Raw genomic sequence first — 27,219 nt, 5'->3', positions numbered from 1 at the left:
TAATTTAATTCCCATTCCTGGAAAATTCTAAATAATGTAATAACAAGTATTATTTCTGAAGCTTTTTTGTTTCAAAAAAACATTAAATGAGATATTGATTTCTTCCTGTAGACTTCCCAGAAAGCCCCAGAAATATGTGGGGCTAACTCCTGTGCCTGTTGCCTTCACTGGACTTAGTTCCAGCAAGATCTGTCTCACCAAATGAAGAAAGAACTGTTACTGAATTAAAGAGTAATTTTGATTTGTTTATAATTTGCATCATTAATGTTATATCTGATAATCTTTTTTCCTTTAATGATGTCAACATATAACAACTTGTAGCTGACATTGTCCTGGTTATCATAAGATTCTGTCATCGATGTACCTTAACAAGGTACAAGCCTGTCTTGTTTTGCTGCATTCTGGATATCTTTCTCACTGTTACATCTCCTTTGAAGGTCAGTCAGCGCTGTAGAAGAAATCCCTGGTGGAGCTCATAGGAACAGCAGACACAACTTGCTGAGTTTAGGCTCCACCTTCTCTGTGTCTACAAAGGACTACACAGCAGCTGCTACATCACAGAAATGTTTGTTCCAGAGGAAGGAAAAGGTGACTAACGAAAAGCGTGTAAGCTGATCTCAAAATGTAAATATCACTAAAGAGAAACTTTTTGTTCTACTGTCATTCATTAATGACGTGCATATTAGCTACTGAGTCATCACTTTAGCTGAGTCTCCTAAACTTACAAAGTCCAGATTAGTCATGATCCAGTTGTGATAACTCAGAACTAAAGACAGTGAAAGGTCTTGTATGTAAAGACTAGGCATAATTAGGCCCCAGAGTAAATGCACAGGAGAGAGCTCCAACAGATGGAAGTCTTAAATCAACATTTGCACCACAAAAGTCCCTGAAGTCATTTAAGTGCAGCACGCCAATCAACAAAAATGGGTTTAATTGGTACCATTGCTAGGGATCTTTGTTATATTAAAGAGACATCTTTTACACTTCTGAATTGTCCCCTTACAGTTCTCAGGTCCAGAATTCATTATTTTGTCAAGTGAACCACCAGTGACTTTACAGCTGCCTGGATCAATTGTGGTAAGTACATTAAGAATTTGGAGCTAATTTTATGATCTTTGAGTTGGGTCTCTTTCTAAGTTTCATCTGAGTCCCACTCCAGTACTCTTGCTATGTCCTCTTTTCAAACAGAATTAGAGTTCCTGCACAAGTACTGAGACTTGAAAGCAGACCATTTAATTTTCAGTGCTGCATAACTATCTCTGTTGCAGTGACTGTTGTGAAAATAGCTGTATTCATCTTTCTCAGATAAGAATGCTGTCATTAGTATAAGACTTTTGAAACTAAGATTATACTAGAAATTACCAAGGTGACATCTAGAGCCAGTTTACTGGACTCCTCCAGTTTGCAAGCATATCCTTTACCATTCATAAGATAAAGCTAAAGTCTGACGGCCTACAGCAGTAAATAATAGAAAAAAACCAAACAACTGGGATTATCTTCAAATCTAGAACAAGTCCTGATGATTGCAGAATCTATTTTGTCAAGATTCCCTGTTTTTTCTTTTGTTTGCTTGTTTCAGTTTTTGCTTTGCTTGTTGTTGGCTGGTTTGTTTTTAATCGGACACGTTTGGGATACAATATGATTTATGATAGTGGAGGCAGGGATTAGAATAGTGTTGTGGCCAATTTCATCAGGTTGTGTAGGGACTAGAGACCAGGGCCTTAGCAATAAAATGCTGTGGAGTTTGCATTGCTTGTACTTGGTACTTATTCTTTGCTCTTTATTATATGTTCTTAGACTAAGAAAGGAAAATCCTACTTGTCCCAAAGGGATCTCAATGTGATTCTACTCAATGGTCAGTGCCTTGAGGTGCAATGTGACATCAAGTCCAAGGCAAGAGATGTTTTCAATACTGTGGTGGCATATGCAAGCTTGGTGGAACATTCCTACTTCGGTTTGGCTTACCTGAAAGGTACTGAGACAGCTAATTCTGGTATATTAATAAACACAGTCCATTTATTAATGAATTCCAGTAAGATCCTTAAAGATCTTCAGATGTAAGCAGATCTAAAGCTTAAGCAAAAGTAAGTTATGTCAATTTAAACTGTACTGCGCTAATGGAAAGCATGTCTACTTTAATACTGTGCATGACTACAGCCACACTGACACTAGCTGATATTCTCATGCAGAAAAGGCTCTGTCAAAGCCATACACCACAATAATGCTGAGCCATGTTGCCCCAGCAGAATTCTAGGAAGTTCTGTACTGTGCAAGGCTCGTTGTCAGTGCCCTCAGATGTAATTTGGAGTGAAGAACCTGAATAGTTAGCAGAATTCAAGCCTCGTAGATTCTTGAATAATTGCATAGACAACATACCAATCCATATCTAACAGCTGTAATCCTAAATTACATGCTAGATGTCATCCTAAATTCTTTTTGTCAAAGCAGCAATAGACTAGTCCATAACGCTGAGAAGTTGACCTCAACTGATATTCATGATCCTTTCTTCTATTGCTAGTGATGTTCCTAACACAGGCAGCAGAATTTTGAGCTATGGAAGCTGTTTTGGGCTTCAGACTTACCACAGAACCACAAATTCTCATTTCAGGTAAGGAGTTTTTCTTTTTGGATGATGAGACCAAGCTCTACAAAGTGGCCCCAGATGGCTGGAATGACCAACCAAAGAAGAAAACCTCCATCATCAACTTCACACTCTTCCTAAGAATAAAATTCTTCGTCAGCCACTTCAGTGTTATCCAGTAAGTGCATGTTTCTGCTGACTGCTGGTAAAACAGTGGCAGGCAGGCTGAGTGGTCAAAGCTCATCTTGTATTCTTAATCCCTTCTGTGTTCCAGGCACAGCTTGACGAGACACCAGTTTTACCTGCAGCTTCGTAAAGATATTTTGGAGGAACGGTTATATTGCAATGATGAGACTGCCCTGAAACTTGGAGCTTTGGCTTTACAGGCAGAGCTTGGCAATTATGCTTCTGAGGTGTGGATAAATAATAAAATATTTCTCAGAGGTCTCTGTCAACATCTTTTGCAGCTATATGACAAGCAAAAGCTAAAGAATGAAATGTGAATATTGCACAATTTGAACGAAGTCCTCCAGTAATCACACTTCAGATTTAGTTTAAAGAATTATGAAATTTGTCTGAATTTGAAGTAGTAGTGAGCCAGATGAATTTGACAGTAAATATGGCAGAATGATGAAAGATTCTTGATCCTTCATAATTGTCAATATAGCCTAGGATGTCCAGAAAATCTGAAGAAAAATTCCAGTATAGACACAGCTTGGATGTGCAAAGGGGTTTAAAGGGATTAGAAAGCATGGAAGAGAAAAATAAACACTCTGGAATTCACAGAGATTTTGCATGTAGGTTCAGATCCACAAGCTGCAAAGACAGGAAGGTTGCAGAGAGTGTATCTGAACTTGTCTTGTAGTTTCAAAGTTTCAAGAAAACATCCTTTCTGTTCTCTGTGGTACCTCCAGTTATGCAAATCAGTGTAGCACTCAATGATCTGATCCATCCAGTCTGATCCAGCCTGACATTGGGTCTTGCAGCTACAGCTGTCAGCTGTGAATGTAAGACAGCTGGGTTGCTTGCATGCACACCTCTTTTCTCCCCTCTGCACAGCATAGTGTGTGCCTTGAGCATCTGGATGAGCACAGGTGCAGGAGGCACATTTGGCCGTCAGGACACACTATCTGCTGTTCCCTACCTTCTTTTAGGAAGTGGCAGCAGGATGACTTCAGCATATGGGTCACACTGAAAATGGAAATGCACCAAATAAGAAAAGTCAAAACAGAACAAAAGGCTCCTGTCTCTTTTGTCTTTTCATTTTTTTTCCCCTAAAGGTACATGGAAAGAGTTATTTTCGTGTTGAAGACTACATTCCAGCAAGCCGAATAGAGAAAATGACCCTGGCACATGTACAGAGAGAGCTTGCTAAATTACATCGCATGAATCGCTCCCTGTTTGAGGATGAAGCTGAACTAGAATTTTTAAAGGTAACTTGCCACACACCAAAGGGTATTTATCTATTTAGTCTTTGATATCAAGTCTTCATTTGCCATTGTCTATTATTTCCTTGTTGTCTAATTCAGTGGATTTTAGATGCGGTGAACAAATTTGAATATCCAACACAAATCTCCAAATTTCATTCTGCTATAGGCACTGTGTCACTATTACCAACTTATACTCCATTAAAGTACAAGGTGCTTTTCTATTGATAGTTTATAAACGCTTAATGCACATTTCAGGATATTTTCAACATCCTAAGAGCCGATGCAAGTTTTCAGCATGTTAAGAACATGTTGTCTAGGTTCTAGATGATCATGAATGCAACTACTGAATGTATTAGAGAGAGATAATTGTAAAGCAGGGCAATAAGCACCCTTTTGAGTTTCAAAATTATAGCGCATGTTCAGACATTTTCTGAACAAGCAGTGATTGGTTGTTCAAAACATATGCGAAGCACAGAAGTGAGGAAGGAGTTAGCTGAAGTATCATCTCATATGATTCTCTATCAAGAGTGTTATGATGAAGCAGGATTTAATTTTTTTCTTAATTTCTCTTCCTCTCCAAACTTCTCAGCTTCCCATAAAATGAAAACATTAAGGAATAGAAAATGAATAAATAACAGAAGCCATTTTGCTGCAGTGTCACATGTTTTTATTTATAGCATCATTTTAGTTCAATTGCTGTTTAATTATGTTCGTTTATCATCTAACACTGTCAGTGGAATTGAAGAAATAGATTGAGGCTTAGCCTTAATAACAGTCCCATCATGCATAGAAAATCCAGTGAAGGAAAGCAGCTTTGTTCATATTTGTTTCAATGAGTTCCTGAAGAAGGAGCCAACACATCATACACAGTAAGAAAGACAGCGCTCACGGCAAGAACGTGCAAATTCCAAATATAAAAGGGATTAAAAATTAAAACCAAGATTTGTGTAGTGATTATGGATGTCCCAGTTTTCAGGCCCTGAGTATTTGTGCTCTGGATTCTTCTTTTTTTCTTCTGAAAATAGATCTTCTTAAAGTGTTTTATGTTGGACAATGAAAATCTCTATTTGTGGTTGAAATTCTGCATAGGCTTTCCACAAAAAAAAAGGATATTAGGATAAATTAATATTGATCTGAATATCGCAAAAGAGACCAGAAAATCACCATAATATTCTGTAGTCCTAGAAAAGGTCTATGTCACATTTTAACATTTTGTGGCCAAGTGTAGGAGGTAGAAAGACAAGCATCTAGAACTGCTGGGTGTGGCTCCTTGCAATATCCTCTTCGTGATGTTAGAAAAAACTCCGTAACTTAAGATTTGTTGCAAAAGAAATTTTTAATATCTGGTTTTAAAAAATGATAGCAGTGAAGGAATTAATGTATGCATTTGGGTGACTTTGTTATCAGTAGCAATGCCAGAGTAGCCCTGGCACAAAAGTTTTAGCAGTTTTCCTAAGATCAGCGTATCTGCTGTACTTTATGATTTCTAATTTTCTTGGGGAAACAGAGACATACAAAAGAAAACAGAAATAAGATTTAGCAGTTGAACAGTATTAATCTGTTCATGCATACATGCAAATGCTAAGTAGCAGTAATACTACTGCTTCAATGCCACTGTAAAATTTAGATTATTCTGCAGGAAGTTACATAATCCTCTTAGTTCTTCAAATGAGGTATGTGGGAAAGTGCTATTTTAATTTTATCATGGAAAATGAATGCATATGGTAGCCCTTTGACATACCAAAGTCAGGTGATTATTTTGTGAAAGAGTAAGTATGAAAATTTGGGAAGGGTTTCTAAGCCTTTTTTGAGGGAATCAAGGAAGATACTGTACAGGCACTCAAAACCCTTTCCCCTCCCATCTACCTACCAATTTTCCTCATGCCTCTTTTTTAATAACACGTGGCAAGTGCACTTTTTCTCTGTTAGGTAACTCAGCAGCTTCCTGAATATGGAGTACTATTTTATCGTGTGTCCCAAGAGAAGAAAGGAACAGGAGGGGACATTATCTTGGGAATCTGTGCCAAAGGCATCATTGTATATGAGGTCAAAAATCACACAAGAATTGCCAGTTTAAGATTCCAGTGGCGGGAAACAGAGAGAATTTCAGCTCATGTGAGTTGCAATCAAGTGAAACTCTACTACTTTACACCTCTTCTGTCTGTCACTTTTATAACTTTCTTCCATTTGGTGCTAGAATTAGACTGATTTTGTACAGATACGTTCTTTTTGAAACCAGACTAAAATCAAAGTATGACATGGATGTGGATCTCTGGATAACGAATTCTCAGAGATGCTTTGTTTCTGTTGTTGCTCCTGTTTGTTTTTGAGAAGGATGAAGTCAATTACTACAAACCTGAGTAAGCTGAGTACTACAGAAATGACACCAAACCTCTATGTAGCATATTCTTTATTCACTCCTTTCCCATCTTCACTTCTCTCTCGCTTTTCTTTCATTTTCCTTTCTACATCAGGTCACTGGATCTTGACTACCTTTTTTACAGATCTTACTTTTGCATCCTTATCTCTCAGTACATGCAGTGTCTCTTAAACTAGTATTGGTGACAAGATTATAACTCCTATCTTCTACCAGAGGTGTGCCAATATACCGTCTTACAGTGCTAATATTTACCACATCTCCCAGTCTATTTGCTTCCCAAGAAGGCCTTTCTGATCCTTGAAGATTTTTTTTTTGTTTCACTTTCAACTGGTTTAAACAGTTTAAGATCTCTAGGGACAAATTTGCCAAGCCTATCAACGTGCTCCCAGTGCAGTCGATGTCTCAAAGGCTTTTGACTTTCAACATAGGGCAGTTATGAACCGACAGCAGTTGAACGTACAATGGGCATTTTCTGCAACTGCAAGAGATGCAGAAAGGCAGAAATGTATGTAGATAAACAGAATGCAGATGAACTTTCAGTGCCTCAGTATAATGTTTGATATATTAGATGAAGCAAGCTGTGTTCTTTTTTTTTCCTTTAGAGAAAGAAATTCATAATTGAAAGTAGCTTCAGTGGCAAGAAACACACATTCATTACTGATACAGCAAAGACATGCAAATATCTACTGGACCTCTGCTCAGCCCAACACAAATTCAATGCACAAATGAATTCCAGGCAACTTCGTCAAACTTCATCAGGTGAGTGGTAAATGTACTTTCACTGTATAGTCCATAGTACTGTGTAAAGTGCTACAGGGGAGAAAAGAACTCCAAAGAAAAGACAGACACTTTAGTTAAGCTGAGAATCAGAACCTTCACATCAGATTCTCTGTGCTTCAGTTTTCCCTTTGCTGAGTAGACGACAGTGTCTTCTATTTCACTGAAAGCTAGAAGTGTGTGAGTCAGATCTAGTGTGTGCATGTGAGTGAAGTACTCTGCTGATAATATCTATGTATCTAACCTCAGTTTTGCAAAAGGCATAATTACATTACTCTTCATGAAACCTGCTGAGAATTGTGAGGACACATATTAGTCTTATCCCAATTGTAACCCAAAAAATGTTCAACACAAAGAATAGCAAAAGTGGTGTCCAGATATGCTGGAGGTGAAGTTAGTTAGCTGGACATCTTTGCTTAGAACAGGGATTCAAACCCATGGTTCAGTCACAGGACAAAGCCACTAAATCTGTGGCACAGCAGTCGCACTCACTAGATTGCAGTAGCTGGCTGTTCTCTTCTACCACGAGGTTTTGCCATATTTGTGGGAGATATCACTATTACCTCCTTAGACTTCAGATTTTCCACTGTTTTAATACAAAGTTCTTCTCAACCCAGAGCAGTTATGCAGCATTTTTCACATGCAGTCCTCAGCATGTTCTGTATAGATGGGTGAGGATCATTCTGGGGAAACTGAGGCACATGAGGAATAACTTAGCCTAGGCTGACAAACTGACATCACTTTTCACCTCAATGGAGCAAAACAGGTTTTCATTAGCTGAGGACTCAGCCATTGCCTTGAACAGAATCGTAATTGTTTACAGCTACTGAAGCTTTGACCCAGTGAGTCATGGCAAGAGAGGAATGCAATGAATTTATTCCACAGGATATAGCAGGATGATTACCATCTTGCTTCTTTTCCACTAAAATTATTTCAGAGAGAGAAAGCAAAATTCCAACTGCACAAATTTGTTATCATGGAAAAAGATGCTAGGATGACATTTAGGTTCAAGATACAGTCTTTTTGCTTGGGCTCCTGTAGCTTCATAGGAAGCTCAGCGGAACTATGATTTGTAGCAAGTAAATGAGGCCTAATTTAATAAGTGTATCTTTAAGTTTTCTGAGTCACATTTGCTTGCAGTAATACTTTTTTAATGAAAATTACTACATTCCTGGTAAAACAAAATGATTGAGAGCTTAGAAAATTGTGACCCAGGTCCTAGTTACAACTCCTCAAGTCATTGAAGCCAGCCAAACTCCACAACTGCGTGACTGATTCTGAGGCTCAGTGCACCTGCTGCTCCAGAAGAAAAGGCTCCATGAAGGCAGTGACAGACAGCAGTTCACAGTGCTGCCTTTGCCACCACTGGGAGTCCACAGATTAGTAGTCTGTTTCTACATCAGGGAAACTCTTCCTTCTGCATTGTTAATATGCATAAGTCACAATCTCTTCAAAACTTGCTCACCATCCCCGCTTTGAAATCACCATGGCAACACAGGCTGTGCTAATACCATGGCAGCAAGGCCTGCTGCTGCCTTTGTGAATGTGTCTGATCAAAGCTGCTGAGGATGGGGGAGCCCAGATTTAGTGCTGCAGAGCAGGACTCCAGAAAGCTGCATTCAGAGTAGTGTTTGTTAGGACAAGGCATGGAGGGTCAGTTGGCATGTACAAGCAGAATGAAAGACTGTATTTGTGTGAGCCAAGCTCACCAAGCTGGGTTCTTGTTTTACTTTCAGACATGCCTCTAATTACCTGCTGTTCTTCTCTCTTTCTAAGTAAGGAGTGCCTTCTCCAGCACTGCCTTGTTTTAGAGAAATAAAACCTTCTGATAGGATAGATATGTAAACTGCAGAGCCCAGACATCATTAAACAGCAGATGTCGTACACGGGTGTAAAATACAAGAATAAAGTACCAAGAATTACCACAAAGACAGGCTCTCACTCAATTTTGCTTGGGCAAATCTCTGAGAGCAAAGAGCCAGCTCCATGGATCCTCTTTCATCTTGTGAGAATATGTGTTAGGAGTACTCCTGTCTTCTCAGATATACATACTTGATGAAGTGGACCAGTAAAAGATGAGGAAATACAAGCCTGACTGATTCAATCTCTGACTGACAGAAAAGTTTCCGTACATAGAACTTTAAGAGTATGCAATTGATAGAGATATTCAGGTTTAAATTATGCAGGGCTGTACATTTTATCTGTTAAAGTGGATTCATAGTATAATTCACAGAAATGGAATTTACATACAGTGCATACTTCCTATTAAATCAATGGATTGGAAACTCTTATTCACTCGCTTCAAGTCTTAGATATTCTGAAATATACCAGAACAAATATATCTGTGATGTCAACCTTTTTGCTGGTGCATTCAAAATGTTAGGAAGCAATGTTTGGTTTTAGAAGATGGGATAGCGTCAGTGGACTTATCTTTCCCTCCTCTCCCTATCTCCCTTCTCATTCAGAGGAAAGTAAATTTATGGAAATAGACAAATCAAATTCTGCATATGCAGCTCAGCATGAACACCTTGCACTGATTCAGAGACTATCTCGTTCAGAAAATGTGCTGTATGGGACAAACGTGGAAAACCTTTCTGCTGAGATGATGAGCAAGTCCTGTGACAACCTCAGTGTGGAAACTAACAACAGGACAAGAGACAGAAGCAATCTGGGCAGGTAGGTTTGCTTTTTTCATTGAACCTGTGGAAGAATACTCAGTTGTAGACAGTATCAGAGTGAAACTCTATGATAAGATGCAAGAAAGACTTTTATTTTGCACTGCTTATTCAAAAGTCCAAGTCAGGACTGGGACTCCTTTGTGCCAATGATAGTGTACACAGGCACAAATCTACAGTCGAACAGATAAGACCTTGAAAAAGATTGGCATTTAAATTTTTACCAGGTCATAACTTGAGCGCTTACTAGCATATGAAGATGTATGAAAGCATCTGTATCCAGTTCTGGGCTCCCTGGTACGAAAAAGGCAGGGATCTCCTGGACAGAGTCCAGTGCAGGGCCACAGAGGGACTGAAGCATCTCCCTTATGAAGGTGAGATGAGTCTGACCTGAGTCTGTTCAGCCTTGAGAAAAGAACAGTCGGGGTGATCTTATTAATGTTTATAAATATCTTAAGTGTGGGAGTCAAAGGGACATGGCCACTTCTTTTCAGTGGTCTGTGGGGACAGGGCAAGGGGAAATGGCCATAAACTAGAGCATAGGAAGTTATGCACCAATATGCGAAAGAACTTCTTCACAGTGAAGGTGACGGAGCACTGGAACAGGCTGCCCTGGGAGGTTGTGGATTCTCCTTCTTTGGAGATTTTCAAGACCTGCCTGGACACCTCCCTGTGCAGCCTGTTGTAGGGAGCCTGCTTTGCAGGCTGGGTTGGACTCTGATCTCTAGAAGTCCCTTCCAACCCCTACAATTCTGTGATTCTGTGGTTCTGTGAATGTAAGGGACAATTAAAGTGAACTCTTTATTAAATGTATCTTCTCTGGAAGTTGAGTAGGTGAACTGAATACACAGTGGGACCTGGTTTTGAGCATGCCTCACCTAACCTATTCCTCCATGTCTAAAGGTGTCAATCACAAAGAACAGCATAAGAATTTACTTTTCATTTACACTGGTACACTCACCAGTGTAGATGGTTACTATAGCTCCACACAATTTCAAGGCCTTTGATGAATACCAGTGCCTTTTGGAATACTGAGAATTAGAGACAAGAGAAGCATGAAGTACTAAGAAAACTTTCAGACACAATTTTGTCTGAATGGACAGAAGGACTAATGAATCATGCTGAGACTATCCTATGTTTTCCTGCTGTCTACACTCAGCTCAGAATAAAACACAAAGATATCGGTCATGATGTGAGTGGTGTAGTGGCAGCTATTATTTGGAAGCAAATGCCAGCAAGGATAAACAACCTCTTTCCTACAATGAAATGTGGTCAAGCAATCAGAATAGTGGTTAAATGGCTATAGACATGCATTCCTAACTTGGTTCTGACAGGCTAATGACAGTGACCAGTGGTAAATACCACTGCTGATTTGTTGCTATAACATAGTCTTCATTTTGTGCCATGCAGATCCACATCAGGGCTATCCCAGTCAGAAATGCACATCAACTTGAATGGAAAGCAAAGGAGTTATGACTACCTCTCTATTCATTCAACTCAGAACACAATCAGTGGTGAGTATAATAATCATAGAGACAGCACTTCTCCATATGTTTGGTTTCAATAGTAGAGGACAAAATCAGATTCTATTTACGTATTAAAGAATAATCTTTTGCACTTCTTACTCTGTAAATTAATGCAGAGCTTGGTGGTTCAAGCTACTATATTTCCTTTCGCTCCTCCTTTCATCAGGATGAGTGTTAAGGATTTTGATAATGAAATTATTCCATCAGTACTGCCTAAGGCTCCTCAGATAAGTAATTCAGTACACTCAAGACATTCACATGAGGCAGTCTTGAAGGCTATCATTCAGTTTGCAGTTGAGATATACAACTCGGCAAACGCTGCATGAGACAAAATAGGCTTTAGGTCCTTTCTCTGTTTGTGTGCTTGTGTGACAAAACTAACTGTAATAAGAAACACAAAGCACCTAATTTTCTTACAGAAGCCAGCTGTCCATAACACATATACAAAAAGAGAAGGTTTATGGAATACAAAGCTATGATTATTTGTTCAATTTGTTTTAAAGTTAGAACTGTCCTTTAAACACACTGTGGCAATTGTGCATTGTTAACTACTGTTAACATTACTGAAGTCATCATCACACTCAGTGCTGACTGGATTGCCAATAAGGCTCTGTAAGGCCTAAGGCTAGAGTTCCCAAAGGAATGCGTAGTAGATATTTTGTCCAGATAAACCTCATGTTCAATGAATGCTACACGCCTGACTTTTTAGACAGCCTAATTTTAATAAAAATGCTGCAGATAAACAAGTACTCTCCAAAATGGAAAATAATGGGAAGAACTTACACTGTGCTTTCCTGGTTCTACACACATCTTTTTCTAAAGAATGCAAATTCTGAAACACTGATTTGAACTTTCTTCTTGTATTCTATTGATTCAGAAGTAATGGTAATGTTGAAAGAAATAACAAAAATATATTCAATTGTTGATGCCTCAGTTTTGCATTCTACACGAATCTCCTGTCTTCTTCTGTCCTCATCTGCATTTATTCTAGCTGTTTTGTTTCTGCAGCCCCTGGATCACCAGCTGTCCAAAAAGAAGTTTTACTATGTGGTCTAGAAAGAGAAATAATTTGTGTCAGCCTAAAACGTGACCCTAAAAATGGTTTTGGTAAGTAAGGAACATAAATTTTATATTTGCTGATGGGTCCTGGTGCAAACTCTGAGCAAAGTTTTAACCTTTTTCAACTCATTTATTCTCCTTATGGAATAAGAATACCAGTCTCTGCAAAGGACATAACATTTCAGAGACTTAAAAGAGCTGAATGCATAAACCAAGTCAACAATTTTTTTTCAGAGGATTAATTAGTATCATAGAGTTCAAGGCACCAAATTTTCAGAGTGCAATAATAGAAATGAGGGAGTTACTGTTCTATAAACCCTTCACATATTGCCCGTGCGCATCCAAAATGCATGAACAAACTTCACATGAATATTTCTTGACTTCTGGATTCTTATTTGAATAACATTTTTGTTAAATAATACATTATCAGACTGCATCCTTTTCTAAGGGATGAATTCAGAGAACATGTAGATCCACAGTTGACCATTAATGCAATTAGACATCAGATTTTTAAGTGGTTCATGTGGCATGCCTTCATTTCCGTCACAATTATTCTACCAGTGAGAAGAGTATTTTCTGCAATAGGAAGAATATTTTATGCTAGGATAGAGAAATTAAGCTACTTAAAAATAAATTAATTTTCTTAGATGTCCCTTATACGTTCATTAGAAGTTTACATGACCAACCTCAGGAGGCTGGAGGCCACATAGTGTAAAACAACATCCTAATTTCTTTTTTATACCTTCTCTGGGTGTTACATAAATAGCTTCTAAGTCCTGTAAGAAACAAGTTGGAGTCTTTTGAAGTCCCAAGCCAGAAAAGTATTCTCACTGATATATTATGTGTAGGTAGCAGCCACTGAAGTCACTAGCATGCTTAAATTATAGCATGAGTTTAAAGATCACCCAGATCAGGATGTTGGCAACCCATTCTCCAGAATTTACAAAAAAAAACCCCAAACTTTATGCTATTGGAATAAGACCTCTTTTTGCTCCTGAGTTTCATCTTTTCTAATACTGCTCATGTCTCTACATTGATATATTGCCTCGTTTTTGCAGGTTTTGTAATTATTGGAGGAGAAAATGTAGGAAAATTAGACCTCGGTATCTTTATCGCTTCAATTATCCCTGGAGGACCTGCAGACAGAGCTGGAAATATCAAACCAGGTCATTGTCTTTAGTTTTTAATTAGAATTAAAAAGCCTTCATGGTTTAGAGTTAATTATTCTGGGCTTATTTTTCTCTTCTGACCTGCATTGTCTTGTTTTTATTCTTTTTAAGGGGGACGACTCATCTCTGTGAATAATATTAGTCTTGAGGGTGTTTCGTTCAATACTGCAGTTAAAATTATACAAAATTCTCCTGATGAAGTTGAGCTGATCATCTCTCAACCCAAAGGTATAAAGACAAACATCTTTGCTGGCTCTAGAATCCTAGCAATTTACTCAGGACACTGTAATTTATTAGGCACTAGAACGCAGTAGCACTTTCTTGCCACTCAGTGCAAGTTAACTGCTATAGGTTAGCAGTGAAAATCATTTTAGCGGGTATCATGAGACTTCTGTTCTATAGTCAGCATGAAAAAATCTGATCTATTATGGCTTTATTCTGCATTGCTAAATATCAAGGGAATTTTGTCATTTCTTTCTATGACAGAATTAGTTCTACAGCCCATCTCTGAGTCAGAATCACTGTCATAGTCCCTTGCAGTAATGAAGCAGGTACATTTCTCCATACGTAAAACAGCGGTGCTCCATTTCACAATGGCTAACTCATTTTATGGATCTCACAACTAGTTGATCTGGGAAGTTATTTCACCATCCTGTGTTGAGATACAATGATACTTGTCTTCACATTTACTTACTGTTTACATTCATTGATGTCTTTTTGTGTTATGGTTTTGCAGACATATACGAAGAAGGATTAAATGAAGAGAAGAGTATATCAAGGGGAAACAGCACTAGTGGTTCTGAGATCTCTTGTGTAGAGAGTGGAAGAAAAAAGATTCAAGACTGTTGTGCAGCTGTCCCCAAAGAACAGGCCGTAAATATAGATGAACTTGAAAAGGCTCTTTCTTGGAGTTTAGCACCAAAATTGGGCCCCAAGATCCCAGTCCTTTCAGCAGATAGCCTGGATGTGGAGGTAGCTGAGACTGTGATGTTATTTAATAACATTATGGCATGTGTCTTAACAACATGCCAGCCATATTAAGAATGGAAATAACTGAGAAATTAAAAACTGAGGAAAAGAGAATGAAAACCTTGGAAGATGTTGCTTGTTAAATTACATTGGAATTGTTGAAATTATAGATATGTTTAGGATGAGTGAAAAAGTGAAGGAACTGTTCCATAAAATATTACTAAAAATTGACTTCCCTCTTCCAGTGAACTACAAAATTTTATTGTTTTCTTCCACTTCTCTTTAAGTTTTCAGCCATCCACTGAAAAATAATATTTTATGTTTAATATTCTTCTATCAAACAGCCTCCCTATTTATATTCATTTTATGTACATTTAGACGGATATTATTTTAGGTAACAATAGTGTAATCCTGAAATAATGTCAGGGATATAAATGCTACCATTCCATGCTTACACTGAAAGCAGGATTGAACTTCTGTATCTTCTGGAAATCTCACTTTCTTTATTATTCCCCCCTCCCCCCCCCCCCTCCCCGCCCCCCATTTATTTATTTATTTGTTTTCCCTAAGACACAAAAGTCTCATTAGTGTTTATATTTTTGAGACAGGAGGCTGATTCATCACACTTACAACCTCCAGCTGAAACCAACTCAAATGAAACGTACACTGTGGAGCTTGTTAAAGAAGATGGGACTTTTGGAATCAGTGTGACTGCAAGTGTTACTGTTAATCTTTCACTGTGTCTTTCAAACTATAACATGAACAAGAAACATGTAGAGAAGTGTATTTATGTGGAAGAAAGATAGAATATAGGCCAGTAACAAGAACTGCTAGCACGGCACATTTCAAACCTAAGCGCCTGACTGACAGAGGATATAGTACCAGCTCTACTCATTCCCCAGTTCTTGCCCACAGAATGTGTGTGTGTGCCAGCATAAAGCATATGGAGATACAAGCCCTTTCCCACCTTGCTTGATTTGAGAACAAGTCCTGCCAGTGAAAGTGGAGTTTTGTCAGGAAAGAATATAGCCAGAGTCTCTAGAAAATGCAGTAATACAAAGGATCCCTTGGGTCTTGACTGGTTCTCCTCTGGGGTTCCTGGAATTCGCAGGCTGTGTCTGTACAATCAGATCACATAGGACTATGGGACAGGCTCAAGTGCTACCTACAGTCACTACTTAATTTTTGACACACTGACCAGTATGAACAGCCATCCCATACTGGGGGGATGAAAGCTGAGTTGTATGAACTTAAGATAAGCTATGTTTTTTACTACAAATGCCTGACCAATTTTATTTCTAAATAAAATAAATCAAAAATATATCTCTCTGTATATTTAGAGGATCAGAGAAAGAAACAGTGAAAGCTGTATGTGCCACATTCAAAAAATAATTCCTTGCTCTGACTATCAAGACTGAACTTACCTCACCAGGTTGAGGTGCCTACAATCCTCACTGAAATGGAGTTAGAAGCAATAGAATCATTGCTTAACCAGAAATAGAGGGCTCATTTTTCATCTGAAATTTACTAGAGGATGTAGAAGGACAGAATAGATTAATATGGAGTTCCTCTGTACTGCAGGCTCTTGAGTGTCTGCACAAGGTCAAGTCCAAGCTTTATACATTGTCTGAAAGGGCAGAAGTTGCTGAATACATATTGCATAGTTTAGAAACTGGGATAGAGGCTGACTGAAAGATGCAACCAGATCTCTGCAGTAGCACAGGAGAAGTGCGTTGCATTTTCCTGAGAATACAAAGCATGATTACTCCCTAGGGAAGTACATCACAACTAAATGGGACATCAGAGTAACATCCTCTTTTTTTTTTTTTCCTCTCTATTTTTAAAATGTGTTTTCTGAAACAGTTGCTTTGCAATGCACATATAAGTTGTTTTTATTTTTATCAGGGGAAGAATATGTGGAGATTCCACACGCTAACATATGGAAATATGCTTTGCAGGGTGGAATTAACACTAGCGTGCCTCATGGTGGAATATACGTGAAGTCAATTATTCCCAGGGGACCGGCAGATAAGGATGGACAAATAAAGATAGGTAAAAAGTCTGGCAATGAAACCCTGGGCTGCAGAATTAGGTGTTTGTGTGAAATACTTGCTACAGGATGATGAAATATGATTGGGATTGAGGGCTATACAACTGCAAAACATTATATGCAGTCCATCATTCCCCAGCCTATCACTGTAGCTTATGTGGAAATTCCACTGAGGAACCTGGAGTCTCATACCAACATTGCACAGCTTCCCACTGTTGCTGCAGTTCAAGGTAGTGACTCAGACATCTGCTGTTGCTGAGATAAGCACTGCACCACTTTACAGAGTACCCTGGTATGTTTGCAATGTTAGTTACAGAATACCATGCAACAAGCAGTATTGCTTTCAAGCAAAACAACATTATTTGAAGCATGTAAGCATGAAGATCTAACACAGTGTGGGTAGCCTTAAGATTTCCATCCAATCTGAATCATCAGCGCAACCATCACTCGTTATTTTTTTTCCCTCAGGTGATCGTCTACTGGAAGTAGATGGAATCAGCCTCTGTGGCCTCACACACAAGCAGGCTGTGGAAAACCTTAAGAAATCTGGCCAGGTTTGTGTAACAGAAAAGCATTTGATCAATCAAATAAGCTGCACTTACTATGAAGCACAGTAGCAAAGCTAGGCCAGTGTGAAACTCTTTCCCCTCCCTGAAGCTTTGGCTTACAGTAAATGGAAACTGTTCTTCATTTTTTTAGGTTGCCAAGCTGGTTCTAGAAAGGGGACACCATCAAGAAGCAGAGCCATGCCTGAGTACTAACGACAGGAAAAAGGACCAATATGCAGTGGTTTCTGTGGCAACATCCTTCACAGATGGCAGCAAGGATTACTGCTTTTTGACAGATGGTAAGAGAGGAAAAAAAGAATTCAGGGTGACTTTTGCTGGCTACTTATGATGGGCAAGAATGAAATGAATGAAAATTGTTCTAGGATATTTCTATAGGTTGGAAGGAAAGTAGCACACCAAACAAAAAGACAATATGTAGTGTTAAAAGCATTATCAAATTAATTCTAAAAAAAAAAAGTCCTCATATTTACAGCTGATGCATGCAGTTGAATTTTTCATAGACATAAGTACTATGTCTCTCAGCCTTCCTGAGATGAGGCTGTCAGGGAACATTCCTTTCTATACTCTCACAGCACTCTCAAGCAGCAAGCAGCTGTACTGATATTGCTCAGCTGTTACCCAAAGGCAGCATGGCTAGTATACCTGCTGATGTTGTGTCAGGAGTGAAGTAGGGTGAACTATTGCCCCACAGCCAGGATTGGGAGATGCCATCACTTCAGTTCTTGAAAGAAGATTCAGAGGTCATTTTCACTGAGTTCATCCAACAAATGCCCTCTCTTTTATTGTAAAGTTGTCCCATAATCACCACCATACTTTACCATAGGGCAGTTGCTCCTCCAATTTGTCCCCTGCAGAAAGGAGTTCGAATGCAGGTATGATTTTTGGGAAATGGCTGGTCTGTCCATCTTGTCTGAAAAGAACAGTAGCTCTGTTTCTAGCTTATGCTGGTTTGTGCAACTCCTGAATTAACATCAGACAACTACGGAATAGTAAGTCCTACTCAAAATCTGCAGAAGAATGTCAGAAATGGATAGGGCTTGAACTTTTTTGGTATAAACTGCTACTTCCTTTGAGGGCTTGTACCAGATCTCATACAGTCCATGGCCACATGGTGGAATAGAATCCAATTCTTGCCAGTCTGCCTATCTGAATTTTAGGGCTCATGCAAGCTAAAGGAAGAATAAAACCACCTTTTGTTATTAGCATCAGAAGATATAACTCAGCAGCACACAGGGAAAAGGTCTGTGGAGAATATAATATATACAGTTTCTTATATACAAACTGAGCTCAATCTTTTTCCTATCCATCCTCTGAACAGAGAATACTTTTGAAGTCAAACTGACAAAGAATTCTGGAGGCCTTGGCTTTAGTGTTCTTCAGATGGAAGAAGAAGGCTATGAATATCTTGGAGGAGCTATTGTCAGAATCAAAAGGCTGTTTCCAGGGCAGCCAGCTGAGGAGAATGGAGAAATTGAAGTTGGAGACATCATTTTGGCTGTGAATGGGAAATCTCTTCAAGGACTCTTGTATCAGGTACAACTTACTACTGTCCCTGGGCCTCCTGGTGGGTAATGTGCTAATAAAGACAATGGGATGAAATTGCTTTTAAACTTCACTATCTCCAGAGGGGGGCAGAATTTGCATATAATGATTTTGATTTTTATGTAGAAGACTTCTCTAGAATTCATATGGAGAATTCCCTTTGTAACATAATTGTTACAGAGAATATTTTTTGCTATTTAATTTCTAGCTTTCCACTATTGATGCACAAAATCTATTGTTAGACGCACACTGGTTGTTAATTAGTTGGAATCTTTGATGCTCTTGTGCATAACAGAAACATTATTCCCCATGGTCATTTGTTTTATGACATCATCCTAAATACCAGTGCCTCAGATTCTAACCTCCATCAGCTGAGGTAAGTCTAGGGAAATTTTTTTGCCTGGAATGAGCAATTCTGTTCTCACATGAAGAAATTAAATGGTAAAAAAAGGATTATAAGAGAATTTATTTCTTGGTAAAAAGACATGTATTACTGACTGGGAAAAAAACTGTATTCCGTAAGAAATCTAATGTTCCTTTTTCCCGATTAGGATGTCCTGCACCTGTTGAGAGGAGCTCCTTCAGAAGTCACACTACTTCTCTGCAGACCACCAAAAGGTGTTCTTCCAGAAATTGAGCAGACTGCCCTGGTAAGTTAAAGGTTCTGCCAGTGAACTTGCCTCAGTAATCCTGGAAAAACACTACTACTTTGCCTATCCAGCCTTGAATAATGCAACCTTGCCTTTCCTCTACAGTATCCAATTCCATTCCTTTCTCTTCCCATCTGCAACTCAACCTCTAGAGTTCAACTGCTACCAAAATAGAAATTTGACAGATCTGAAATATATTTATCCCAGTGCAACAACTTTTGAGTTGCAGTACTGTCAATGAAGTGACAAAGTACATGCCCAAACAGATCTTCTAAAAATGTTGCTTCTAAAAACATTCCACTAGATCCTCAGCCATAAGCTGCAGATACTCTCAACTGCAGCCATTGTAATCTGTGGGTTTGAGGTAGCATTATTACTCACCAAAGTGGGAGGAAAACAGAGCTTTGTTTCTTAACAAACATAAATAAATGAACTGATGTTTTCAACTGGTTATTTGGCTTCTTACTGATATCTACCAGAATCAACAAGAAAAAAAAAACAAAACAGAAGACAAACAAACAGAAAAAACAACCAGGAGCAACTGTAATAGAGAATAAAAGTAATTTTATTATTCCTACTATTCATGGATATGTGCACAAGTACTCTCCTATCATGAAAATGCATTTGCTCTATGCAGAATGGCCTGCTCCTGGTTACTGTCTGAGCAGGACCTATAAGTGTGGTCCATGGACAGATAGAAATGACCATCAGAATCATCTCCAGAAAGCAAACCAGTTGAAAATTCCCCTGCAACTTCTTTGGTTCTTAAAGAAAAGGAAAAAAATATATACTAACTTTTCTGTGTTTGTTTTTTTTATAGACTCCAGCACCATCTCCAGTTAAGGCATTTATGGCAGAGATGCCAGGCAGTCCAGAGGCAGGAAATAGTTTGGACCCATCTACCAGTGATGGAGGTAGCACCTCTCAAGACCTCGAAGACTGTTTGGATTCTCCATTGGCAGCAGATTTCAGTGAACCTCCTGATGAGGAGAGCTCAACCTACGAAGAGCAGGAAACAGAGTCTCAAGAGAATCCCACCCAGAGACTTATGCCTCCCAGGGAAAGTTCCTATAAGGATCTTTGGAAGTTTCATCAAGAAGCTGACAGTTCTGAAGAGTTTCACTCTTTAGAGGAAGAAGTGAAGCAGAACTGCTACTCGCCATGTGAACTAGAATGTGCTGAAAAGTAAGCAATACTGAAATCTGCCCTTTCCTTTGGTTCTTAGAGTTTTGAAAGTAAATTGCTTAGAGTTAAGTAGGGGGCTCTGCTTCTAGCTACTGCTGATTAATGAAAAATTTGCATTACCGTCTTATTCTGACTATCTTAATCTGCTCTGCTTACTCTCATTGGAATTCTGAAGAAATCCACATTGCAAAATAGTTGAGTGCTGCACTAGTGCAATCATTTATGTTGTTCAGCTGAAGCTGGCTGCATTTTGAAATCAGTGGAAAGACTCTTGTTGACATAAAAAGGAACCAAAAATTTTCTTATTTATTTTGTGATCTTTGAATTTTCTCAAAGTTCATTTAAGTAGGCACCAAGCAATTCTTACTGTATAATCTCTTAATTTCAAATTTTTCCAGAGAAAATTAAAACACTCTGAAGACAAACTGTGATCATGGAGAAAAAAAAAGTTATTTTCCTGTCTTCAGAAGCAAATAGAAGCCCTGAGCCAGAGGAATTATGCAATAAAATGCAGTGCAAATGGACTCAGCCTCCTTTTATACTGTTTTGGATATACCAGACACTGGCATTCAGAAGATGATCCATTCCATTTTTCTCAGTGCAAAGATAAATTATCAGAACAGAAAGGATTGATGGAAATAAAAATTAAATGCCTCACATAAACCTCTAACTTGTAGCTTTTACAATTTTCTCCAGAAACTCATTTCTATTTTTTCACACACTCATTTGAATCTTTTTTTTTAAACTTTTGACATCTAGCAAGCTCAGAACTAGTGAATCACATATTCCAGACATTGCTGAGCCACCGTACTGAGTGACTGCAAGTCCTGTGGGACCATAACTGCTATTTGTGCTTCTAGTTCCTCCCTAGTGAGAAAAGAAATTTCACTCAAACAGTTTTCTACTGCTGAGATTAAAACCAGCAGAAATATGTCTGTAGCAAACACACTTGCCAAGAGATACAGTTTCATCAAAACTGAGTTTCTTGTGGGAAAATATCAACTGAAAGAAAAACCTTGGATTATTCCCAAGAAAGAAGTTCTGAAATAATTGTTTTTGTTTGGTATATCTCAGCATCATTTAGTTTCAGTTTTTGCATTTTCAAAAGGCAGACAGAACAATTTGTGTATCTCAAATAGTATTTTAAATGTAACCTCAATTTAAATGACCCTTCCATAGATATAAGCTAATATATTGAAATAGGCATTAATGAAAGGTTACCCCTTTCTTTTCTTCAGATTGCTCAACACTTTTCATGCAAACATAAAAGCTTTCTGATACAACTTCTAAAAAGTTTACTACTCAGGGTGTCACATGGAAAATTTCTTTCACTCTTCCTATTGCCAAAAAAAAAGAATCTTCAACAAAACTACTTCGAAGAATTTCACCCCATAGTTTTCCCATAGAAGTCCAAGCTGGGGGATCACCCAGACTCCAAAGGCTAAATCTAGCATGTCAGTGCACATTGTGTGTGGTCCAGTAGGACCAAGACTCATGCGTTCCTCTTGCTGATGCAGAGATGGGCTAGAAGCTGTGCTGTGATTAGGCCACTGCTGGCTCATTGCCTTGAGCTTGTGTAGCTCTGCCAAATATCTTTCATACTTTGAAGGTCAATCAGCACATCACTGGTATGTGACAGTTTCTGTGACACACTCCTTGACAAGGTTCATTGAACTTAATCCTTTATTTCCTGTCACCTGAAGAAAGGAGCTGACTGTATTTGCTGTTATCCTTAAACATTTGTGTTAAATATACCCGTCTTCTTTCCCAGTGTTGTACATGTCTTCAGCTATTAAAGTTCATAAGCTTCCAGTTTCACTATCAGCTTTGCTGTGCCGCTGAAGATATACAACTCATTTCTTCCCTGCATCAGTACAAGCTATCAGAGTAGACAGCCACTTGCACTGAATATATAGCATGAACCTGACAGTTTTTCTTGTCTTAGTCAATGTTTTAAAAGTGCCACTGGAGGTTATTAGCTATATGCATCCAAAAAGCATGTTTTTCTACTTTTCTATACTTTCCTTCTGACTATAGACAACTTTTGAAACAAGAACTTAACACTGAGGATCTTTTGTGATTTCAAACCAGACATGCAGAATAAGAATAAAAGCAGCAAAGAATGTGGCTGAAAGCTATTTTTCAAGAAGAAAAATGCACATATAAAAATTGTAATAGTGCTGCGGTGTGCATATCGCTTACCAGATAAGGTAATTGTTTATGACAGATGAAAGAACTAATGGTCAAGGAATTACACTTACTGTTTTAAGGAAACATCAAAAGTGCCTTAAAAAGAAAGTGTGTAAGATTTTGTGGGCTGAAAGCTTTTAAATGTTTTTAAGAGCTTTGCAAAAAATTGATTACTTCCTCTATGTTTTATAGTAATACTTGGAAGACCGAGGCAGCCATTTAATACCATAACTAGTATGCTACTTAAAATCATGATGTGTATAAGCAGTAGATTTTCCAGTGGCCATCTAATAAAGGATATGGAAGAAAATTCCAGCACTACGATCTCTTTGTTTTCCAGCCCTGTGTTTAATAAGAGTGATGGTGATGTATCAAACAGGAATTGTATGTCTGAAATTCTCTCTCTAACCCCTATTGATGAAGAGTATCTCACCATCAGCTCAACATCTGTGACCTCATTTTCAAGAGGAGGAAGCTCAGAGACTGTCTCCACAAACTTGGTGACTCCACAACCACGTGTCTGTGGCCCTTTCTCATCATCCCTGACTGCTAGAGACACACAGAACAGTGACAATGAATGGGAAGACATGGAGGAAGAGAAGGAGGAAAAAGAGGATTGCACTAGGGTATGTAATTGGCATGAGATTATTAACAGGTAGATAATGACATGGGAAATGTGACAGCTTTAAGAATGTGTAATTCTTAAAAACATTAGTTTTAACTCATTATCTATGCTATTTCTACATGACTTTTCTCACTTTCCAGAAATGTCCAAATTTTACTGTATGCCCAGCTCTACAGAACGCTTTACCATTTCCTTTAAGATTATTTCCTTGCTCTTGAAATTCCTACTGTTTTAACTTATCATCGTTCTGCAGTATTATTCCCAGTGCACAGAGGCCTAAGACCTATCCTTAAATTAATGGGTGTCAGCTATTCTGTAATTTTTGCCATATTTTAAACTCATGTGGAAAATCACTTTGTTACAATACTACTATTGTAAAGTTCCAATAAGAAACTCCTATGCTAATTACTATCCAAAATATAGGGATCAGTCCTGCCAAAAGCTGAACATCTTGCATTCCTGTTGATGCTAATAAGCTCTGAATTCCTACTAATTTGAGAGCATTGAGAATAAAATTTAGATCCAACTATTTGCTTTAGTGGGAAAGCAATAGCAATAGCAACTGAGATCTCTGAGCTCTGTTGTAATGTTTGTCAGATCTGAGGACTCCATGACATTTTATATACTTAAAATGCCAAAATGTCAGTTCCTGATGGCATTCCATGCCTTATTAGGCCCTGTCAATCAATCACCATGAAGCTGAAGTATAAAGAGGTATGAAGAAATAAAATTAATTCTGGAACAATAGCAGTGATAGACCAGAGAGATCCTTACGTATGCTGCTTATTTATACCATCTGAACATCTGATTCCTATTTGCATATAAAACATAATGGAAAATGTTAATGAAGCAACAGAAAAGCCTACATCAAACATATCTTGTGTTTGCTTTAATAGGAAATGGAGGTCTTTGTCACTTTGACAAGGTTAGAGAACAATGGTTATGGATTCTCAGTGGTTCTTAACAAAGTGGACAACTGTCTTTATGTTGATGAAATCTTGCATGAGCCTGCCCTGTCAGATGGAAGGCTAAGAAGGGGAGACAGAATCGTTATGGTACAGTAATCCTTTGAATTTAAACAGGGGGGAAAGTATGTGCAGGTCAATGTCATTTAGCTTTAGTAATTTTCCTTTTATAGGGCCTAGTTTATCACATTTATGCATACAAGTGCAAATGAATCATATAATAAATACAATCCCACTGACTTCAGTAGAATAAACTTCAGACTGAATAGAGTGTATGACCAGGCAAAACCCAAGAATCATCTAGCAGTAGTGCAGTACAGCTGAGACACTAAATATCTTCCTTATTAAGTGATATAAACTGCACTAATCTGCACAAAAGATGCAGTGTCCTGTGTAATGTGTGAACAAAACCTGTTTTGAAGTTCATCTTCATTTCATTAGACTTGTCTTCCTTCATTTTTGCTACAGGACTTCAAGTTTCAAGGAAAAGAAGATACTTTTATGAAGATAGAATATTCAGGAAAACAAAAGTTCAAAAGCAAATCTTACTGCAATTGTAATTTTTTAACTGTTGCATGCATTCACAGACATTAGGTGCCACAGCAAAGCAATGTTATGAGAATGAAAACTAATTTAAGCTCACATTGCAATATTTGTACTAGAGGAAAAAGTATGATGACAGTCAATGAGATGTATCTTTTTCATTTAGGTGAATGGAATTGATGTCACATCTTTACAATGCAATGAAGCCCTGAGTTTGCTGCAGAGCTCTCCTCCTGATCTGCACCTTGTGGTTGGTCGTGCTGGCAGCGATCCACGTCCTTCTATCAGGCCAGATGACATTCCTGAAATCACTCTCACAAAAGGTGCCAACGGACAGCTAGGTGTGTAGTAAGTACTATGCATACTATTTTAGACAAAGATTATAGTGGTGATATGATAATCGTAGGGCAATTGTGGTCTTGGATCGTGCTCTCCTCCATCAACATGACAATGGGTTGGAGAACTTTCTTTTCAATAGAACCATAAAGGGAAGACAACTCTTATTAGGCATATTAAGCTATTGGAAGCTGAAGCTATATCTGTATGATCACACTATCAGCTGAAGTTTCTACCATATCTTCAGTCTCATATTTTTATGTTATTGAAATACAAAGAGTTGCTAGAAATTGTTGATAGATGATGAATGTCTGCTACCTGCTGATATGACTAAAGTTCTATTTGGGAAAAAAAAAGAGAAGGATGAGCTAGTAGTTAGGGCAACAGCCTGGCATTCAAAAAAACTCTGCTTAAATGCTTGATTCATCAAAGACATGAAGTTTTATTTATCTACACTGTGCAATGCAAGCAATAAAAGAAATCCCCACAGTATGAATATCTTGTTATTACTGGAGAATGCAGTATGTACTGCACACAGATACAACTTTGGACCCAGGAAATAGCATAGTTATCTTTACTTTGATACAGGATCCTGTTTCCAGTTCAGAAACTAGTTTGTTTGGAAACTACTGGAATATCATTGCACCATGCTGCTTTGTACTGATTAGGTACCTCCTTATCTGTCCTGCACTTTCATTCCCTGCTTATAAAATGGGAATGATAGCACATCCTACAGAAGACATTGCAAAGCACTTATGTACTGTGGTAACGAGGGAGTCTTATTCAAGTACATATTTGACGTTAGCTGAAACAAAGCACCACGGAACAGCTGAAGAGTATAGATGGACAACACTGTTTAAGTTTTTTAATATTTTGTGAACATCTAATTGCATGTCACTCTTGCTTTCTTACTGGGGGAAAAGTGCTCTTTTGTTCATCAGTGTTTTGTTCAGCCTATCTTTCAATGACCCTCATATATTCCATCAGGATGCACTTCACTGACAATGAAATTCAAAACATGCTGCCACAAAAGACTTTTTATTATCTGCATTATTCTAGGCTTGAAGCTGACAGGAGGAGCTGGAAGCAAGCTACAAGGTATTTATGTTCTAGACATAGTGCCTGGCTCTCCTGCCAGTGTGGAAGGCAGTCTGCAGCCACGAGATCAGATTCTGTACATCTGTGGGCTGTGGACTGAGGGCATCAGCCTGGATGATGCAGTAAGAGTGTGTGAAGCTGCCACCCAGAATGTCCAAATCAAAGCAACAAGGTAAATCTAAGTAGACAGATGGAATCTGAGCATACTCAATTTCAGTTCTAATGTTAAAGCAGGTTTTTAATTCTTTTATTAGCAAGTCAAAAAATAAAATCAAACAAGGAAAATGCTGTACCTCACAGGTCTGAAGGTGTATCCTGGTACACGACACCCATAAGGTATCTTAATTCTTCGTAGTTAAAGCTAACACAGGAAGATGTGAATGTAGGTGAACTCACATGACATGCATCATAACTCATCAAATTTCATCATCGAAACACAAATGTGAATCCTTTAACTGCCTCTGTTGGGAACCTCTGAGTTACTTTCAGTGGTGAAATATTTAAGAAAAGTGCTGAAAATCCAGCAGTTATTCCACAGTACGTGATAAAATGTTCATCCCTGGGCTGCTCAGGAACATACAGCTAAGAATTCCCCTTCATCACGCTTTATGTTTATTTCATTTTGCAATCTGACAGAGCTTTGGACTGATACCAAATCAGCCCCTTAAGGTCTTAGAGTAACAGTCCAAACAGTAACCCCAAAATATGTAAATTACTAAGTTGCACAATTAGATTTAGTGATAGTGTGTTCATCACAGCAATCTTGATGTCCAACAAACATTTATCAGTGTTTTATTAACTTGCATTGTGTTAGCAGGTGAAACCCAGCCCTGAAGAAGTTTTGTACAGGGACAGATATTATAACATATTCCTTCGTTCTTAGACCAATTTAAGTAAAAT

The 27,219-nt window shown here is 38.3% G+C and overlaps 1 protein-coding gene across 1 annotated transcript in view; it reads left to right on the top strand.

Moving 5' to 3' along the window:
- Positions 1-504: 504 nt before the first annotated feature.
- Positions 505-27,219, top strand: part of FRMPD2 (FERM and PDZ domain containing 2) — a gene marked incomplete at its 5' end in the record, with an annotated part of 44,842 nt that continues 18,127 nt past the window's right edge. Inside the window, 25 exons of the mRNA XM_042863158.1 lie at positions 505-588; positions 1,006-1,077; positions 1,798-1,972; positions 2,609-2,759; positions 2,856-2,994; positions 3,862-4,014; positions 5,941-6,126; positions 6,994-7,150; positions 9,634-9,844; positions 11,254-11,357; positions 12,378-12,476; positions 13,487-13,594; positions 13,709-13,825; positions 14,334-14,569; positions 15,175-15,279; positions 16,525-16,618; positions 17,085-17,170; positions 17,316-17,463; positions 18,504-18,718; positions 19,279-19,377; positions 20,198-20,562; positions 23,192-23,378; positions 24,274-24,432; positions 25,052-25,226; positions 26,281-26,491. Of these exons, the coding sequence (XP_042719092.1) occupies positions 505-588; positions 1,006-1,077; positions 1,798-1,972; positions 2,609-2,759; positions 2,856-2,994; positions 3,862-4,014; positions 5,941-6,126; positions 6,994-7,150; positions 9,634-9,844; positions 11,254-11,357; positions 12,378-12,476; positions 13,487-13,594; positions 13,709-13,825; positions 14,334-14,569; positions 15,175-15,279; positions 16,525-16,618; positions 17,085-17,170; positions 17,316-17,463; positions 18,504-18,718; positions 19,279-19,377; positions 20,198-20,562; positions 23,192-23,378; positions 24,274-24,432; positions 25,052-25,226; positions 26,281-26,491 (3,836 nt within the window). The remainder of the gene's footprint in view (positions 589-1,005; positions 1,078-1,797; positions 1,973-2,608; positions 2,760-2,855; positions 2,995-3,861; positions 4,015-5,940; positions 6,127-6,993; positions 7,151-9,633; positions 9,845-11,253; positions 11,358-12,377; positions 12,477-13,486; positions 13,595-13,708; positions 13,826-14,333; positions 14,570-15,174; positions 15,280-16,524; positions 16,619-17,084; positions 17,171-17,315; positions 17,464-18,503; positions 18,719-19,278; positions 19,378-20,197; positions 20,563-23,191; positions 23,379-24,273; positions 24,433-25,051; positions 25,227-26,280; positions 26,492-27,219) is intronic.

This window comes from Lagopus leucura, unplaced genomic scaffold, assembly GCF_019238085.1.
Source record: "Lagopus leucura isolate 7727_CA_CO unplaced genomic scaffold, USGS_WTPT01 Super-Scaffold_739, whole genome shotgun sequence".
NCBI classification, from domain to species: domain Eukaryota; kingdom Metazoa; phylum Chordata; class Aves; order Galliformes; family Phasianidae; genus Lagopus; species Lagopus leucura.
This window is presented reverse-complemented; position numbering and strand designations above follow the sequence as displayed.